This window comes from Peromyscus maniculatus, chromosome 12 (assembly GCF_049852395.1).
Source record: "Peromyscus maniculatus bairdii isolate BWxNUB_F1_BW_parent chromosome 12, HU_Pman_BW_mat_3.1, whole genome shotgun sequence".
Lineage (NCBI taxonomy): Eukaryota > Metazoa > Chordata > Mammalia > Rodentia > Cricetidae > Peromyscus > Peromyscus maniculatus.
The window spans coordinates 3,220,652-3,241,699 of record NC_134863.1 but is presented as its reverse complement, the minus strand read 5'-3'; the positions used below and the strand labels follow the sequence as shown (position 1 = coordinate 3,241,699).

At 38.9% G+C, this 21,048-nt stretch overlaps 1 protein-coding gene across 1 annotated transcript in view; it reads left to right on the top strand.

The window, feature by feature from the left end:
- Positions 1 to 18,691, top strand: part of LOC102916146 (sperm-associated antigen 6) — a 168,601-nt gene extending 149,910 nt beyond the window's left edge. Inside the window, exon 11 of the mRNA XM_076548392.1 lies at positions 18,619 to 18,691. Coding sequence (XP_076404507.1) covers positions 18,619 to 18,676 — 58 coding nt within the window. The 3' untranslated portion in view covers positions 18,677 to 18,691. The remainder of the gene's footprint in view (positions 1 to 18,618) is intronic.
- Positions 18,692 to 21,048: the final 2,357 nt, after the last annotated feature.

Here is a 21,048-nt window from a genome sequence, read left to right as displayed (position 1 = left end):
GCTGGATCTTGGGGGAGATTGATTTCCAATTTTCTAAAAAATTGCCATATTGATTTCCAAAGTGGTTGTACAAGCTTGCACTCCCACCAACAGTGGAGGAGAGTTCCCCTAGTTCCACATCCTCTCCAGCATAAGGTGTTGTCAGTGTTTTTGATCTTAGCCATTTTGACAGGTGTAAGGTGGTATCTCAGACAATAGACTGCTGGCAATGGTCAAGAGACAGCCCAAACTGACCTACTCTGGTGATGGGATGGCCAAACACCCTAATAGTTGTGCCAGAAACCCCATCCAAGGACTGAGGAATCTGGATGCAGACATCCATGGCCAGGCCCCGGGTGGAGCTCCGGGAGTCCAATTGGCGAGAAAGAGGAGGATTTATATGAGCAAGAATTGTTGAAACCAAGGTTGGAAAAAGCACAGGGACAAATAGCCAAACAAATGGAAACACATGAACTATAAACCAATGGCTGAGGGCCCCCCAACTGGATTAGGCCCTCTGAAAGGGTGAGGCAGTTGATTGGCTTGATCTGTTTGGGAGGCATCCAGGCAGTGGTACCAGGTCCTGTGCTTATTGCATGAGTTGGCTGTTTGAAACCTGGGGCTTATGCAGGGTCACTAGGCCCGGCCTGGGAGGAGGGGACTGGATTTGCCTGGACTGAGTCTACCAGGTTGATCTCAGTCCTTGGGGGAGGCTTTGCCCTGGAGGAGGTGGGAATGGGGGGTTGGCTGGGGGTAAGGAGAGGGTGTGGGAGGGGGGAGAACAAAGGAATCCATGGATGATATGTAGAACTGAATTGTATTGTGAAATAAAAAAAGGGAAATTTATTGATTTCTTAGAATTTTTTATTTGTCTTTTCCTCAATTTCTTTAAGGGAATTTTTCATTTCCTCTTTAAAGGCCTCTATTATCTTCATAAAGTTATTTTTAAGGTCATTTTCTTATGCTTCAGTTGCATTGGAATGTTCAGGTCTTGTTGTTGTAGGATCACTGGATTCTTGTGGTGCCACATTGCCCTTTCTGTTGTTGAATGTATTCTTACATTGTCATTTACTCTTTTGTTTTCCCAACTGGTGTGCATTGTACCTGTGCCAATGTCGTCTGCTGGGGTTGTGGGGGAGGCATGGCCATGGGGAGGATGACAAGGTTTGTGGGCAGCAGAGTAGGTCTTGGGGAAACAGAATCCAGTGGTGGTACAGCTTCAAGATAGGTCTCTCACCTGCTTGCCAGCCTCTGCAGACTGCACCCAGAGCAGAGGAGTTCCTCCAGAAGTCCCAGCTGCCTTGGCGGTGTTGAGATGGGAAGGAGATGGGTACAGGATATGCCGTGGGGTTAGAGTCTGCTCATTGGGGCAAGTCAGCTGGGAGCCAGGTACTCACCTGTTCTGCCAACTGGTGTGGGTTAGGCCTGTGCCTCTGTAGTCTGCTGGGGTTTGGGGAGGGCTGGCCATGGGGAGGATGACCAGGTACATGGTGTTGGGTGGCAGAGTGGGTCTTGGGGGAACAGAGTCCATTGGGTTGTGGCAGTGGTGGTGCAGTCTGGAGTCACATCTCTTACCTGCTTGCTGGCTGCTGGGGACTACCAAGACACTTCGTTTATTTCTTAAGAAATTATTATAATAGTCTTATTTTGTTATGTCAGAACACTTTGCTGCCATCTACTGGAAAATTACCTTTGTAAATATGCAAACAAATTATGTCTAATATATACACCATGTCACTACAGAAGTGTTTGTGACCTTGTGCATACACACACACACACACACACACACACACACACACTCACGTGCTATTCTCCTCTTCACTTTTGTAAATGGTATTTGGGTAAGCATTTCAGATTATGCTATTGTATGGAGAAATTCATTTTCAAAAATCAGAGTTAATCTCTATAGAAAAGAGCCAGCATTTTCTTCCAAAGCTTTTGAAACATTTGTGCTCACCCTTTCCCTCACTTTTCCACCAAAAAAGTATATTTTATAACAAACATACAAGTTAAATTTGCAGAAAAATAAATTAAACCAGTATTTTTTATTCATAAACAGTCAATATAAGGCCAAATTAGGGGGCACATTTTTTATTTAATTTTTTTTTCATTTTACATACCAACCACAGTTCCCCCTCCCTTCCTTCTCCCACTTGCCCCACTTCCCCCTGACCATCTACTCCTCAGAGGGGGTAAGGCTTCCCTTGGGGAGTCAACACAGTCTGGCATACCAAATTGGTGTAAGACCAAGCCCCTCCTAGGGGGCACATTTTATGTATTAAAAACAAAAACATGATTTATAAGAACATATATAGTCTTTTCATTATTATTTTAAAAATTGGGCCCAAATAATACACTGATAATGCATAATTATTGCAAGATGACAGGTCTCTACTAGGGAGCAACTCTGCTGTTCTATTTACCTGTATCTCAGAACATGGATTGAGATGTAACAGTTAGTTGACGCTCCATTCTAACCAAGTCATTTTATTGTAATGGTGATTGTAGTAACCTTTTATAAACAAAAGGAAAATTTTGGCTCATTTTCATACCTTGCACTATAAGGCAGTTTATTGACAATGGAAACTCTTTCAGGACATAGGCTTTACCACTTAGGCAAGGACCTTAGGCTCTATGATGGTATGTATGGTAAATTGAATTTAATTGGTTCCCATAAATTCATAGGGAGTGGCACTTTTACAAGCTGTGGCCTTGTTGAAATAGGTGTGGCCTTGTTGGAGGAAGTGTGTCATTGTGGAGGAGGGCTCTGAGTTCTCCTGTGTTCAAGATACTGCTCCATGTTTCAGACCACTTCCTGTTGCCTGTTGGGTCAAGATGTAGCTCTTTCTTCACTCTCAGCTTTCTCCTGAACCATGTATGCCTGCATGCTACCATGTCCCACCATGAGTATAATGGACTAAACCTCTGAAACTGTAAGCCACCCAATTAATTTTTTTCCTTTATAAGAGTTGCCCTGGTCATGGTGTGTCTTCACAACAATAGAAACCCTAACCAAGACAGATGGTTTCTTGAAACATGTAAGAAACAGCACCATACAGTGACAAAAGCAGAATTATCACAGTTACCAAAGGGGACACAGGAGGCATCAAAAGGTTGATGAGGTGGACGTGTTGATGTGTGTATACTGTAGGGATGAAAAACCTGAGGATACCCATGAGAACATGGTGATAATTGATACATTAAGAAGATAGTAGTCACTAATGCTGTAAGTGGAGGGGACATAAGAGAGTTCCTTGTCAGACAAAAAGATTACAGGGTCCCAAAGTAAGAGGCCTAGTATTTAACTACTGGAAGAAAGGTGGGTGAAATTGCTGCAATGAAGTGACAAAGCTGGCATGGTGTTCAATGTATTAATCCACATAAACATAAGAAGACAATTAACAGAGCACAATATTTTTAGAGGCAAATAAGGCCAGTCTACAAGAGTATCAAATAAAGCCAGTCTATAAGAATATAACTTGAAATAACTCAAGAATGAATGGTACCTGCCCTAACAGAAAAATCACTCACTAGTCCAGGTTTCAGGGTAGAGTCATTTCTCAATATGTACTCTGTAGTGTTTTCCCAAGTACATTGGAATATTGTTCTAAACATTTCATCAGACAGTAGAGCTCTGCAGCAGATCTAGGCACTAGTGCCAGAAGCCCTGTGTACCACTTAGCATAACTATGGCATGAGAGAGACCTGCAGTGGAAAGGAAGCCAGGGAAGGTTATAGAACTTGTTAGGAGAAGAATCACAGCAGACTCCTGGGATCTTGGAGCAAGATCAATGACACCTGCAGAAAACAAATATTCAGAAAGAAGTTCTTTCAGACTAATGTGACCTGGCTGGGATAGAACTAATTAATCAGTTGTTCCCAGGAATTTTGGACTTACATAGTGAGGCAGTGACTTGGTTTTGAAATGGCAGATGGCAGTCCATTGGAGAAGTCAGTGGACTCCTTTCTCTGAGGACTGGCCATTGCCCAGTACTTGTTTACCAAGTGATTTGGTTTTTTTCTTTGGATTCCATTAGAACCTCTAGTATAACTTTTTAAATGTATAGTGCCACTTAATTTCTTCTCAGCTGTCTTCTGTTTCCAAACAGAAGAAAGGCATTTTGGCAGAGATGGGGTAGATCTGGGTTGGGTTCTGGAATTGTGGTGTTGCTGAGGGAGGTGGTGGGACAGAGGAGGGAGAGCTGAGGAGACAGGCCCAGAAGACAGTGATGGGCAGAGCACACTAAGGGGTCTTCATTTAAAATATTCATTTTAATGAGCAATTTGGTATTTTTTTTGAATCATGAACCTAATTAGTCTTATTAATGAAAACCAGGAGTCAAATATCAGGGTAATAACCTGAAAGATCAGAGAACCAGAGGAGCAGTGATCAGAGACTTCTTCCCTCTCCAGGTTCTCAGACCCAAAGGGGCAGAGATCCTCTCTCCATCACTTCCTTTCTCTGCCTCCTGAGTTCTGAGATTAAAGGCATGAGCCTCCCAAGTGCTGGGATTAAAGGTGTAAACCTCCCAAACGCTGAGATTAAAGGTGTACACCACCACCTATTATGGTCTTTGAAAAGCCTGCTCCAAGACCACACCCAGGGTATGCAAAAAAAAATCCAAAATGTCAGTAAAAACTAAACCTTTTCTATCCGAGGGGTAAGGGGGTAAGGAAGGAACACAAGCATTCTAGTGGTAACTTACTTTTTTACTGCATCTTGAAATCTCTTCTCTTTTGTCTTTACACAGTTATATCTTCCCAACAGACAGTTCTGGACAATATATATGAGTTTCATTTTGAGGGCCACATTACTTTCTTGAATAAACAATAAGAAGCAGAGTCAAGCCAGGTGGTGGTGGCACATACTTTTAATCCCAGCACAGTGGAGGCAGAGCCAGGTGGATCTTTGTGAGTTTAAGACCAGCCTGGTCTACAGAGCAAGATCCAGGACAGGCACCAAAACTACACAGAGAAACCCTGTCTTGGAAAATCAAAAACAAACAAACAAACAAAAAAGAAGCAGAGTCATTCTGATAACACATGTGAAATCATATGGTTTCTCTCAGACTTGGAATGTTACACTGATCATACCAATGCTTGGCTCTCTGGTGAGCAGATGGGAGGCATGTAGTACTCGAGTGCTTCAGACTTTCTTGAGGGACAGTGACCTTAAAAGCATCCCAGGACCTAAATATAAACAGTTAGCTCGCTGAACCTTGAATCTCATATCATAAAATTGAAATTAGGAGTTCATGCAGAGAGTTAGAATTTGTGTAGGGAGTTATATCTTTAATGTTACCAGCCAGATTTTTGCAAGCAAAGAACTGGCACTAAAGTTGCTTTATGATCTTGGTTCAACACACAACTGGGAACCTGTCCTTGTGCATTTTCTATGAAGGTTTATCTTATGAATTCATTTGCAGGGCCAACTAGTCTACTTTGAATTTGCTCTGAGGTCTTAAATCAACTAATTGTATGTAATTGTCTTGAAGCCATAGAATAAAGGTCTGGCTATGAAAGTATATTTCATTCATCAAAATTAACACAGTGTAAGAAGAAGTCATCCTTCTGTTAAATCACAGTCATAATTGTGCCCAAAAAGTGTAATACACACTACCAATAGACTGTGGGAAAAACCTCAAAGCTGTTCTCTTTAGGGAAGAATTGTAGCAGCACATAAGAATATTAGAGACAGAAGCAAAAGAACATTCATAGTCAGTAGCCCCATAAGCTTTGCTTGACAAGTTTCCTCCATCAAAGAGTTATTCATCCGGTGGGTTGACTTTATGAATATCAGTTGTCATCTTCTGTATAGTCTTATGGCCTCTGGCAACCACTGCCTGGCTTCCATGGTTAACTAGTGGCTAGCTCTACCTTCTGATCTCCAGGCAAGCTTTGTCAGAACACAAACAAAATATCAGACAACATTTTTTTCTGATTAGGGAAGTTTTTTGTAGTTGTTACTCCTCTAACCACATGAACTCTGTTGTTTTATGTCTCCTAATTTAGCCTCCAAAGGTGTAAACCAAAGCCAGAGTCTTCCCTTTGTATTGTGTCCAAAGAAGGAACTCAAATAGTGATTTAATCCTTGCACTTTTCTCCTGTTTCCCAAATTATCCCATTGTGAGAATCTTGGAGATACTTCTTGCCTTTTTACCTCAATCTATCTGTTAAACGAGTTTACAGGACACTGCTAGAAGGAAAAGCTATGGAAGGAAAGCGAAGAGAGATGTGGCTTTAAGAAAAATAACAAATAGATATTGAAGGAGGGGAAAAGGGAAAATTGGGTCATTAGTTTGAAGCATGTTACTGTTCAGCTTTCCTGCCAACCACGGCCATGTGCTCCATAGTAGGGGACTCTAACCAGGTCACATCTAACATAATTGCTTCTCTGTCAGTGAGATAGAAATCCAGGACTGGCTTGGCCCTGGTGACAGCTCTTCTGACTCATGATGCCCCCTGTCCTCCCCTATTTAGATAAGCACAAGGTGCTAGGCCCCTTCTTCCACTAACTGGCACCTCCTGCTTGTCTGTAACTCTCATGAACTCTAAGTACACCTTATATTGAAAATGGACTGAAAATCTACTTCTTATACCTCCCCTTCTTTTTCTTTTACTCTTATTGGTCTTGCTTTCAGATTTGTTTTAATTTGAAGATGTCTTTGTATCTATACATATCTTAGATGCCAGAAGTTGGACCAATCAGAGATCTCCATTAAGAATTGGGTAGTTTGGCCGGGCAGTGGTGGCGCACGCCTTTAATCCCAGCACTCGGGAGGCAGAGGCAGGAGGATCTCTGTGAGTTCGAGGCCAGCCTGGGCTACCAAGTGAGTTCCAGGAAAGGCGCAAAGCTACACAAGAGAAACCCTGTCTCAAAAAAACCAAAAAAACAAAACAAAACAAAACAAAAAAAAGAATTGGGTAGTTTGAAGGTTATATTTATTCAATAGGTTTTCCTTCTGAATTCTGGACTAGAAATATTCTTTCAGTCAGAGGCTTTGTCTCACAATAATGTAAGCAAATCATATGAAACATATTTAACAAAAATCAAAACATTTCCTTCTACAACATCTAGGCCTATGAGTCTTTCTGAGCATCCCATTGATGACTGATCCCCAACTTGTTGTATCTAGCCCAGATCCCATATCCAAAGCCTTGGCCTAGTCCAACCATTCACTCCTGAACTAAGACTAATCTCTAGGTTCCTATCAGGACCCACCCTACCTGCCACCACCTACAGGTCCCTTCTGTATGCAATCCAACTTATCTCCCCAGTCAGACCTCCTATCTCCCCTTGTGAGTCTCCCTGACCATTCCTGCCTGCTTCCCCACCCACCAGATCTGGCCTGGGTCCCATAGCCTAGTCTAGGTCCTGTACTGCAGTCTCCAGGCTTCCTTCAGGACCCTCTCACACCCGAGGCTCAGAGAATATGACAGATGAGCAGGAAAACAGATTTTAAGAGCTTGAGGATGAGATGACTACTGCAAGACAGTGTCTTCCAGGCAGAATAGGGATGCTGTGCCCATGAAGTCTCAACAAGACCTGCAAAGGCCACACTAGTTTGCTATGGGATGTCTTTCTGTATACTGTGAATATGCGTTGTTCTTATTGGTTGATAAATAAAGCTGCATTGGCCTGTGGCAAGGCAGCATAAGGTTAGGCAGTACATTCAAACTGAAGATGAGAGAAAGGAGGGTGGAGTCTAGAAGACACCAGCCCACCACCCAAGGAGCAACAAGATGCCAGCAGACCAGGAACATCACAGCCACATGACACAATATAGATTAATAGAAATGGGTTGAGTTAAGTTAAAAGGGTTAGCCAGCCAGAAGCCTGACCCATAGGCCATACGGTTTATAAATAATATAAGCCTCTGTGTGTTTACTTGGTACCAAACAGCTGTGAAACCTGGGTGGAAAGATTCATCCTGACCCATGGGACCAGGCAGGATCAGAGAAACTTCTGGCTACACAGTTAGCATGCCAACGTGGATGAATTAAATTTCACAAGGCCCACCCCTAGATGAAAAATAAAATGCACATGAAAGGAGAACAAATTGTCTTCAGCAAAAAGCTCCCAATCCTAAGTAGTCAATCCTAAATAAATGCTTATGCATGCAACACTAATTACACAACACACACACACACACACACACACACACACACACTCACACACACACAATTATTACAAAAGGGACCATGAATTTGAGAGGAAGTGAGTGGGGACATAAGAGGACCTGAAGAAGGGGGAGGAATAGAAACAATTCAATACTGGGTAGTCATATATCAAATTATTAACTCCAATAAACTACTGGGTAAACAAAGACAGAGGTAAAAGGAAGATGTACTAGACAGTTTTATGTCAGCTTGACACAAGCTAAAGTCATCTGAGGGGAAGGAATCCCAATTAAGAGAATGCCTTAATAAGATCAGGCTGTAGGCAGGCCTGTAAGGCATTTTTTTTAATTAGTTGTTTTTGGGGGAAGGACCAGCTCATTGTAGGTGATGTCACCTGGGCTGGTGGTGCTGAGTTCTATAAGAAAGCAGACTGAGCAGGACATGGGGAGCAAGCCAGTAAGCAGCACTCTTCTGTAGCTTCTGCATCAGCTCCTGGCTCCAGGTGCCTGCCATGCTTGATTTCCTGTCCTAATTTCTTTTGATTATGAACTGTGATGTTAACACTAAGATAAATAAGCCCTGGTGTTTGATCACAGTAATAGAAACACTAATGAAGACAGAGGACTAGTTGGGAAAAGGGAAAGAATTAGTGGAAGGCAAATCAGAGAGAGTAATTGTGCCTGGGGGTAGGGGAGGAGGGTAAGTAAGCTCAAAGTACAGTATATATGTATATATATATATGCCTATTGTTGCATATCATTAGCATATTATGCTAGTTTATAAAAAGAAAAGCACTGCCTAATGTCTCAATGGTACTAAACAAGGCTTACATGAACCTACTTAGGAAACCAAACTCTAGATACTATGAAATGAATTTTAATACATTCATTTTGAATCCTTTTAAGCATGACAATAATATTTTTTCTTAACTTAATTTTCTTTTGTTCTGTTTCTTTTATGTCTATAACGGTGCCACTAGTTTTATGGGTTGTTGTCAGTATTGTCAGGAAGTAGATAGGTAACATGGACTTGGCAGCCAGATTTAAACCCAAATTCTGGTGCTACCATTCACATAACTTCAGGCATTCTCTCTAAGTTACACTGTTTAGTAGGGACATAAGCACCTAAATAAGGTAGCTGCAATGAAAAGGAGACAAAGGTATCTGAAATGCAAGGCACAGAATCAGGCTTATAACTACTCAGAACACAGTAGCTGCTATTTTATACAAAAACACAATGAAGAAAATCTGGAAGTTTTGAAAAAGCATTCAGATTCTATGAAGTGTAATACAACATTTAATTCTTTATAATGTATATCCATATTAAAAGTTACACATATTGTTACTATATGTATATTTTGCATTATGTAATTTTATCATTTTAAACATTACTTTTAACAAAGACCCAATGAATTCTCATGGGATGAGAAACCAAGATATATTCATTAACAAACAAGTTTCAAGGATAATTTTATTTGATTAGTTTATTTGGAATATTTATTTTGATTGTTTTTGCTTATTTCGGTTTTAAGATATGACCTTTCTGAGTAATTCAAGTTGGTCCTGGACTTATAATCTTTCTGCCTCAACTTCCTGAATGCTGGGATTACAAGCATGCAAGATTATGACTGGCTTCCAAAGCCTTTGAGGACCAATCCCATTCCTCCACACCTCCCTTTTCCTTCAATTTTTTCTTCTTGTAAGAATATATATAGGTATGTTGTGGGTTTGTGATCCAAATAGCTGGACTGTCATACAAACCTGATTTCTCATCATACATACTGTTGTGGTACTTACTCTGCCCATGACACTGAGCTATAAGGCCTGAAGGAGGTGGTGCTTCTTTACAAATTTTAGGTCTCTCTCACACAATGGCAGATAATATAACTATTGAGGAATTTAAAAACTTCTTTGTTTATACTATGGATGAAATTTTGCAAGATTTATACAACCTTCCTGGGATGTATACAATTTTCATCATATTGGCAATTAGTATGGTAATTCATATCACATAATTGAAAGACTGGTTTAATAACAACACCAAAAATGAGACATTAATGGGACTGATACAGACTTTGCAAAATAGTAATGAGAACTTGAATAATTTGATAAGTTGAATAATTTAATATCTTGAATAATTTAAGAACTTTAATAATTTAATAACTTTAAGAATTTAATAATAATAAGATTTCTTTGGAATCTACTAATTTACCACAAGAACTTCAGTCCACTAATAATAACTGGACAGCCAGATCTAATTCTGTTGATAATAAATGTGAATACCTAATGGACAGAACAGTAAATCTTCAGAGCAGTCTTAATACCATAGAGATAATTTCTAAGAAAGAATGATCACCATTAATTGATAGAATAAAGTCTTTGGAATCATATGTTTCTGATGAACACAAAAAATTGTTTGACTCCATGAAGTCACTGGAATCATTTACAGTACAAGAGGTACAGACTCTTGAAAAGGCTGTGATTAATCAATTTCAGGCTTTGGAGGAGTTTGCTAGAACTGAGAATAAGGATGATAACAAGCAGAAGGTCAAGGCTATAGAAGTCATAACATCGCCAGTAACTTGCAGAGTTAAAGATGACTTACCAAAGGTAATAGGTGGTTCTTATACAATGGCATAAAGTGGCACCGTTTGTGAAAAGCCAGTAAATGATAAACATACTGAAGGATATGTAGAATATATCTGGCAACCTATTCATACAAGAGATTTTTTAAAGCATATCAAGGAAGCTGTACTTATCTCCAGTATACATTCAACATATGTGAAACAGATGTTAAATACGTGGTCTTCTAGAAACAGGATCACACCTAATTGTAGATGTAACCAACCATCTTATTAAATAAGAAACACAGAATCAATGTAAAAGAGAAAGCCAAGAGGTCAGAGCTCAGAGCTAAAATCTCACTCTTCCTCCTGCAGTGGTCCTAGCTCTCCAAAAGAGAGTTATTTCCTGTGTGTATGTCTTTAAATAATCTTTCTGTTCTGCTTTTTCATTGGTTGTAAACCCAAACACATGACTGCCTCATCACTGTCTGAATGTACAGCCCCCTAGGTCTTAAAGGCATATGTCTCCAATGCTGGCTGTATCCCTGAACACACAGAGATCTATGGGATTAAAGGCATGCGCCACCGCCGCCGCTGCCGCCGCTGCCGCCGCCGCCACCACCACCACCACCACCACCACCACACTCTTTCTATGGCTCTAATAGCTCTGACCCCTGGGCAACTTTATTTATTAACATACAATTAAAATCACATTTCAGTACAAGTAGAATACCACCATACCTAATGATTGGAATCAGTTAATATCCATTGTGTTAGAATATAGTTCAGCAGTTACAATGGAGTAGCTGGTTGAAAGAAGAAGCTAAGGCGCTTGAGCAGCAAGGTAAGATCAGAGGTTTTGAGATGTCCCAAGATCAAATTCTTGGTGAGGACTATTTCACTGATATAAATGCATAATCTACCTTTGATGAGCATACATTATCCATAGGCCATACAGCAGCCTCTAATGCTTGGGAATAGATTCCAGAACCAGGGAAACCAACTGAGTTATATATGAAGGTCTTCCAGGGGTCAAAAGAATCATTTGTTGATTTTTTACAAAGACTGATCAAGACTATAAATAAGACAATATCATACCAAGAATTAAGACAAGTATTAACTCAATCTTTGGCTTTTGATAATGCTAATATAGAATGCAAAAGGATACTTGCACCTTTAAAAATCAGGTCAGAACCCATAGAAGAATGGATCCAAAACATAAACAATATTGAGTCTTTTAACTATTGTGATGAGGCTTGGATAGGAAAGGCAATTTCCAAAGGTAGAAGAAGGCATCAAAGTACTAAATGTTTTGACTGTGGTACACAAGGCCATACAAGAAGAAATTGTACACAGGGTCCTTCTAGAAACAATGCTTCTTCTAGAAATAACCTAAACAGGAGACCTCAAACTTCTGGATTATGTAGAAGATGTGGCAAAGGCCAACATTGGACCAATGAATGCAGATCAACAAAAGACATATGAAGCAACCCTTTACCAGCAGGAAACACCTCAGGGGGCCTCTCATAGGCCCCCAAATTGAATGTAGTTTAGTTATTTCCAGTCACTGTGAAGGAATTTCCTCCCCAGGACAATAAAATAACCCAGTGCCTAATGTAAAGTACAATACGGCACTGGATGATAGAATAGCCTTGATAGGTGGATCAAAACTCCAAAAAACACCATAAAATTAATATTTTGGCAGACTTCCATAAATGAACAAAGACCAAAGCTTAGAGTATGAATTAATAACATTATTTTAGAAGGCTTAGTGGACACAGGTGTGGATGTGACTATCATTACGCCAAAATCATGGCATTAGAATTGGCCTCTTCAAGAGGTAGATGTCCAGTTTCTAGGGATTGGAACCCTATCTCCAGTAAAACAAAGTACAAGGTGAGTTGAATGCATAGGGTCAGAAGGACAGAGAGGAAGGCTGAAGCCATATGTGGCAAATGTAGCAGCAAACCTTTGGGGCTGTGATCTGTTACAGCAGTGGAATACCCAGATTCAAATTCCTCCAATCACAGAAGTTGAATATAGACCAAGTCATGTATCTGCAAACAATATTATAAGACACTATAAGAAACAGCCACCAACCATCCAAGCTATACATAAACAGAGTACAACCACCATTGAACTCTCAGAGGTACCAATGGCCCTACCTTTAAAATGGCTGACTGATAAACCTGTCTGGGTTGGACAATGGCCTTTGACACAAGATTAACTACAAGTCTTAGAACAGCAGATTCAGGAGCAGTAAGTGTTCAACATATTGAAGAATCTACCAACCCTTGGAATTCACCTGTATTTGTTATTTAAAAGAAATCTGGTATACAGAGAATGCTGACAGATATGAGAGCCATTACTAAAGTAATTCAGCCTATGGACTCCATACAGAATGGGATGCCCCTACCCTCCTTGTTACCTAAAGAATGGCCTATTATAGTTATTGATTTAAAAGATTCCATTTTAACCATACCTCTATAACAAAAGGATAGAGAAAAATTTGCCTTCACAGTACCTACTTATAATAATCCCCAGCCAGTCAAAAGTTATCAATGGAAGGTTCTCCCACAGGGAATGTTAAATATCTCTACCCTGAGCCAATATTTCATACAAAAACCATGTACAATTTCAACAATCTATAATTTACAATTATATGGATGATATCTTATTAGCTGATCTGAAGTCAGCTAGGTTAGAAAGCATGTTTGAAGAAGTAAAGAAAGTTTTGCCTCTCTGGGGATTACAAATTGCTCCCAAAAAGGTACAAAAAGGAGATTCTATTAACTACTTAGGATATAAGATAGATCTACAAAAAAATTAGATCCCAAAAGGTACAACTCAGGAGAGATCCAATGTTGACTCTTAATTTTTTTCAAAAACTGTTAGGAAGCATTTCCAACTTACAGACTATCATCACAATATCTAAAGATGGACTAATAATAAATTTGGCAATACCCTAAAAGGAGACAAGGACTTAAATAGTCCAAGAGAATTATCAGCTGAAGCTGAGAAGAAATTAGTTGTAGTAGAAATAAAAATGAGAGGCATATGTGGATCATGTATATCCAGAACTTAACTGCATTCTGGTCATAATTTCCTCCAGATACTCCCCACAGGGATTTTGATGCATAGGGAAGATATAATACTGGAATGACTATTTCTACCATGTAAACCAAGTAAGAAATTAAAGACCTATATGGAAAAGATCTCTGATTTGATTCTAAAAGGAAAATTAAGACTTCATCAATTGACAGGAATAGACCCAGCAGAAATTGTAGTACCTTTAACTGATGAGGAAATTTCATCACTATGGAAATATAATGAATACTGGCAACGAACCTGTAGCAATTATTTTTTGGAGAGATTAACAACTGTTATCCCAAAAGCAAGAGAGTAGTATTCATAAAAAGAACTGAATGGGTCCTTTCTCACATTGTACATCAGAAACCAATCTCTGGAGTCCCCACATTCTATACTGATGCAAATAAATCAGGAGATTTGAGTACAGTGACTCAAAGCCCTTATAATTTTGTACAAAAACCATAACTATATGCCATTCTTATGGTACTAATGGACTTCATGGAACCTATCAATATAGTTATTGACTCTCAATATGCAGGGAGAGTTGTTTCACATATTGAAACTGCTTAATTTATTCTTGATAATACAGAATAAATTCACTATTTATACAATTATAGGAAATCATTAGAAATAGGGAATATATATAAAACACATGTCAGCTCCCATACTGATCTTCCAGGTCCTCTAACACAAGGTAACAATGAGACTGATTATTTATTAATAAGTAATATGCTTGAAGCTGCTGGGATGTCTTTCTGTATGCTGTGAAAGTGTTGCTCTGATTGGCTGAGGTAGCTGTGGCTTGTTCTGCTTCTATGATCTTCCAGAATTCACCCTAATACCTGGCTCCAGGTTTGATTTTATTAATAAGAACTTTCAAGATTCATGCTACATCTGGCACCCAACGTTCATGGTACAAATTCATGAAAAAGCTGCATGCCTGTGGCCTTGTGGGCCCCAGCTCCAGCCCTACTTACTCCCAGCTGGTTGTGGTGGAATACACTGGTAGGATTTACTGAAGGAGACAGAGGCAGGAGGAGGCCAAGTTTGAGACTGGCCTAGGAGGCTTACTAAGGAGAAGCTGCAGCTGGGACCCAGTGACAAATGGTGGTGGGACCATTGAGGCAGTGACTGCTGTTCCAAGTTGCTGGCTGCTTCTCATCATGTTGGTGATGCTGCTACCTGGGACAAAGGGTTTACTGATGCATGTTCAGAGAAGAATTACCAGGACCATTGTGTTACCAGAAAGCATCCACAAAGGTCAGTTTGGAAAAGTTTGGCAAGACAAATGGTGGGGAGAAATTGCTGTGAAGATTTTCTCTTCTAGGCAAGAACATTCGTGGTTCCAAGAGACAGACATTTATCAGACTGTGATTGCTCCAAACCACAGAGGAAGCACGCACGCGCACACACACACACACACACACACACACACACACACACACACACTGCAGGGAACCATGACTATGCTTAACAGCAACTTTGAAATCTTCAAAAGGATGAAAAGACCCCACAAAGATGATTCCACATGGACTATGGTAAAGCCATTAAGCTGATTAACACCATGGAAAGATCGACCTTGGACTACAAACTGCTCAGGACAATTTTGAGATGGTAAAATGAGATAATCCAGCCTGACAGACTACTTGAACAAGGACTTGAAAAAAGCCCTGCACTTTCTCATTATGCAGTGACTGGACAAATGATACAGGACTTGACAACCCCCAATTTTTTTTTCAAGATTCCCTAAAGATGTCTTCACCCCTAGAAAGCAAGAAGTAATTTTAAGAAAAAGACGCCCACATTCCCAAGAAGTGGTTGTTTAATGAGTTTTGGATATGGTCATTGTTTACAATGGTTGGTTACAAGTTGTTAATTGTTAATGGTTAGGAAAAAAGCTAAATAAGGAGATTAGATTCAGAGTTTTTGTTTTAAAAAAAGGAAAATAAAAAGGAAAAAAAGATAGATATGAGGTAGATCACTGAGTCTACTCTGAGAAAAAAGATAAAGAAATAATAAGATAAATGGGTAGATAATTGAAACTACTCTAAAAAGAAAAAGGGGAAGATATAAAAATGGCAAAAGGTAGATTATTGAATCTATTATGAAAAGAAAAACGAGAGAATATGGATATGGTAAGATAAAAAGGGAGATTATAGAATCTACTTTTAAAAAGGAACTGCTTGTTTTAATTAGGATAAGTAATGAAATTTTTTTGAGTTTATCAAATGTTACTGGACTGGACATTGTTATATATTAATGGGTTTTTTGTCTGAATCTGTCAAATGTTAATGGACTAGACATTGTTAATGTAATCTTGACTGTGTATATTGTATATACTTATTGGATATAATTTTTCTTGTATTAGTTATAAGCTTTTTAAAATTTTAGACAAAAAGGGGAAATGTGGTGGTATTGTGTTCCCCAAAATATTGTACACCCTAATAAACTTATCTGGGGTTAGAGAACAGGGCAGCCACAATATTAAACATAGAGGATAGGCAGTGGTAGCACTCACCTTTAATCCCAGCATTACAGAGGCAGAAATCCCTCTGGATCTCTGTGAGTTCAAGGCCACATTGGAAACAGCCAGGCATGGTGACTCACACCTTTAATCCCAAGAAGTGAGCCTTTAATCCCAGAGAGTGATGGCAAAAACAGAAAGATATATAAGGCATGGAGACCAGAAACTAGAAGCATTTGGTTGGTTAAGCTTTCAGGCTTTTGATCAGCAGTTCAGCTGAGATTCATTCTGGATGAGGACTCAGAGGCATCCAGTTTGAGGAAACAAGACCAGCTGAGGAACTGGCAAGGTGAGATAGCTGTGGCTTGTTCTGCTTCTCTGATCTTCCAGCATTCACCCCAATAACTGGCCTCAGGTTTGATTTTATTAATAAGAACTTTTAAGATTCCTGCTACAATTGGTTAATAAATAAAATGCTGTTTGGCCAGTAGCCACGCAGGAAGTATAGTATAGGCAGGATTAGCAGAGAATTCTGGAAACAGGAAGGTGGAGTCAGGAGCTGCCAGACAGACACAGAGGAAGCAAGATGTAAAAGTACTGGTAAACCACAAGCCATGTGGCAACTTATAGATCAATAGAAATGGGTTAATTTAAGATATAAGAACTAGAATAGCAAGAAGCCTGCCACAGCCATACAGTTTATAAGTAATATAAGTCTCTGTATGTTTACTTGGGTCTGAGTGGCTGCAGGAGCTGGGTGGACACAGGAAAACTTCACCTACAAATGGTGCCCAACAGCTTGAGTTTCCACCTGAAACCTGAGAATACTTAATAATCAATTCTAAACGGAGCAAAAAACAGGTTCCTGCTTCATGTTTCATGCAGGCAGCAAGACTCCAACATGAGGGCTTGAGCTACGGTACAGTGGGACCGTGGCATGTGGGTTTGACCTATGCCATGTTACACAGAGGTGTCTCCAAGCTGTTCACTATGCTGCATGGTGGATATAGTTCTTGCTAGTTAAAAAAAAAAAAGAGAAAGAAAAAAAAAAAGGTTTCTGGGCTACATGCTGCCTTGATAGAGGCACAGAACCACTGCCTCCCAGAGTCCAGCAGTGAGCATGCTTCCTCTGAAGCTGGCAGTAAACATAGTTCCACCATGTTCAGAAGCTGAATTGAGTAGAGCCAGCAGCCAAGGCTTCTGCTTCAGTACTAGCCTCTGCAGTTTAAAGCAATAGTTACACAATAAGACAGATTCAGATGGAATAGTTTACAATGTGTGTAAAAATGTATGTAAGCTTGGAATAGAGACAAAAATGAATGTATGCAGTTATATAGAGAAATAGTTTTTAAAAAATAACATCTTTAAAGAAACAATAAAGGTAATATAAAAATAAGTCATGTAAAGATGGATATTACACAGAGAGTCTAGATTCTATTGTCTTTGGGATTTTTAACTACAGAAAGACATTTGACTGTAAAGGATGCTCAGTTAAACCAGTATGTATATTTGAAAGGTACCTTGACTTCCACATTTGGATCTAAGGATATATTGCTTTGGAAAGGAGGCTCTCCTTTTGTTTCCACAGAAAGCAAGAGGCTATTGGTTTGTTCCAGATTAAGATACATCAGATATGACCAGCCAAGACCCCCTGAAAGGTCTCTAATGACACCATGGCCCAGATGATCCAATATCCAAAATAGTTTCAAGGCAACTGGCTCAGAGAATACAACCTCAGAGACTACTCCATAATCCTTCAATTTTCTTTGTGTTCCCATAAGAATACAGCACCCTCAACCAGCAGGAAGTAGTATGAGAAACTACACCCAAATTCCCAAATATACAAAGCTGGCTTTGGAGATAGAATTGGCTCACTCCTTCTCTAAACCTAAGCATATTGCTAAAAGAAAAGGTTGAGATATTCTTATGTCCCACATCAGAAGAGCCCTCTGATGTGGGACAGAGGAAAACCAATATTTTAATTTAAAGCAGGTTGATTATAAATACAATCTCTTTCTAAGAAAGAAAAATGGATAGTATAGATATAATAGGATGAAAGAGTAGACTAATGGACCTACTTTTAAAGAGCAACAACTTGTTTAGAAATGTTTTACATTGCTATGGATTTTAGTTTATTGATACAAGTTTAAACTTGTATTTTGTTATACTATATATATAATTCTACTCTCGTTTGAGATATGTTTATGTAACTCATTTAGATTGTAATGAATAATTAAAACAGATTAATAATTAGTCTTCTATGATAATCAAACTTATAGTCATGTTAAGTTTTCTAGGTATACATAGATATAATTCAATTAGGTAGGTAATCTTCAAACACTTCAAAGACCTACAGAATATGGCATTTAAAATGTTTTAAAAATTTGGACTTTCTGTACAGTGAGACATGTCTGTTTCTGGCAGCACCGATTTACTTCAGAGAGGAAGATGGGCATTGAAGACACTCTATATGGAGTTTATCTTCTTCTTGGCAAAAATAGCCATTTGGGCAAGAAACTGTTCTTGCCTGGACTGCTTGATCAACTGGACATGCAAGACCTATAGGAAGGTGACCACTGAACTTTGCTTGGAGAAATGGCTCCTCAGGTTCCTGTTTCACGAAGGAAACTGACAGACATTCTACAGGACACAGAGAGAAGTGACTGAGAGATTCTAGGCCTGTGGGCTGAAGACGATGCCCCAACTTTACAGAAGAACTTTCGATAGCTGTCCAGGCAGCCAGCTGTCTCTGTCATTCTAGATTTTTGAAAGTTGCTTATAATGCACTTCCTGTTTACTTAGGTAACACTATATCCTTCTGAGGTCTTTGATGTAGTTAAGACTAGATAGTTATAATTTCCTTAGTTATGATAAAAGAAAAGTTAGATATGAAACCTTAGACTCACAAATACAGGATAGATAGGATGCATTCTTTAATTTTGCCAAATACAAATAGACTAGATATAACTATAATTCTTGCTCAATAATTGTTTTGTTATATGTAATTTTACTATGTTAAATTTGAAACCTTCCTTTTTGAAAAAAAGAAAAGGGAAAGTGCTGTGAATGTCTGTGTGCTGTGAATGTGTTGCTCTGATTGATTGATAAATAAAATGCTGATTTGCCAGTAGCCAGGCAGAAAGTATAGTATAGGCAGGATAAGCAAAGAATTCTGGGAAGAGGAAGGTAGAGTCAGGAGTCACAAGCCAGACACAGAGGAAGCAAGATGTGAAGGCAGAATTGAGAAAAGGTACCAAGCTATGTGGCTAAATATAGATAAGGTTTATGTGTTAGTTTAAGTGTAAGAGCTAGTCAATAGTTAGCCTGAGCTCATGGCCAAGCAGTTTTAATTAATATAAGCCTCTGTGTGTTTACTTGGGTCCAAATAGCTGCAGAACCAGCAGGTGAGAGATATTTGTCCTGACCATGGGCCAGGTGGGACACAGAAAAACTTCAGCTACAAGAAGCCTCAGAATTTCATAAGAAACACCATGTAAATAGCAAAGGTTTAAAAAGGGACTTTTCCATCACTTGGCAACAAGCCAAGGAAATCATAAAAAAATCCTACTTGTTCCTTCTATAACCAAAGTCCATTATTTGGAGGAAGTAATCCTAAATGTGCACAAAGAAATGAAATTTGGCAGATAAATGTGTTTCATTCACAGAATTTGGGATATTAAAATATGTACACCATACCATTGACAATGGGCAACTCTTATGAGTTCTCAAAAGGCTGATTCTATAATTATATACATATTAGAAGTTATGGCAATCACAGAAATACCTGTATAAATTAAGACTGACAATACTCCAGCATATGTCTCAAATAAAATGAAACAGTTTTTGCTTATTACAATATAAAGCATGTTATAGGTATGCCACACAATCTCATAGGCCAAACAGTCATAGAAAGATCTTATCAAATTTTAAAGAATATGCTAAGTAAATAGAAAGCAGTAACACTGACCCCTAGAAATGATTTCATAATGCTTTATTAACCTTGAATTTTCTCAATGCTGATAAGAAAGGGACAACAGCCGCAGAGAGACATTGGACAACAGAAAAAATTTCTGAGATAAACCAACCTGTTTACTTCAAAGATGTGTTGACCTCAGAATGGAAATCATGATATGTCCTTCATTGGGTTTTGCTTTTGTTTCCGCAGGAGAAGAAAAGTTGTGGATACCAACAAAGTTAATAAAAATTTGATTTGAACAGGAGAAAACCCTTGATGAGGAGAAGTGATAGCTCATCCACTGATGTGACAATTCTACAAGTTGTAAGGAAAACTCAACAAACAAAGATCATTTTATTGGACCACCATGGTTTAAAATTGGATTTCAACAACAAAAATTACAGAAAGGCTACAATCTTATGGAAACTAAATAATGCTCAACTGAATCACCAATGGGTCAAGAAAAGAAATAAAGAAAGAAATTAAAGTCAATGAAAATGCATGTACAACACACTCAAATTTATGGGACACTATGAAAGCAGTGCCAAGAGGAAAATTAAAACCATAAAATGCCCACATAAAGATGTTGGCGAAATCTCACACTAGTGACTTAACAGCACACCTGAAAGCTCTAGAACAGGAAGAAGCAAACTCACCCAGGAGGAATAGACACCAGGAAATAATCAAATTGAAGGCTGAAATCAATAAAATAGAAACAAACAGAACAATACAAAGAATCAATGAAACAAAGAGTTGCTTCTTTGAGAAAATCAACAAGAGAGACAAGCCCTTGTCCAAATTAACTAAAAGGCAGAAAGAGAACATCCAAATTAACAAAAACAGAAAAGAAAGGGGAGACATAACATACAATGAAGA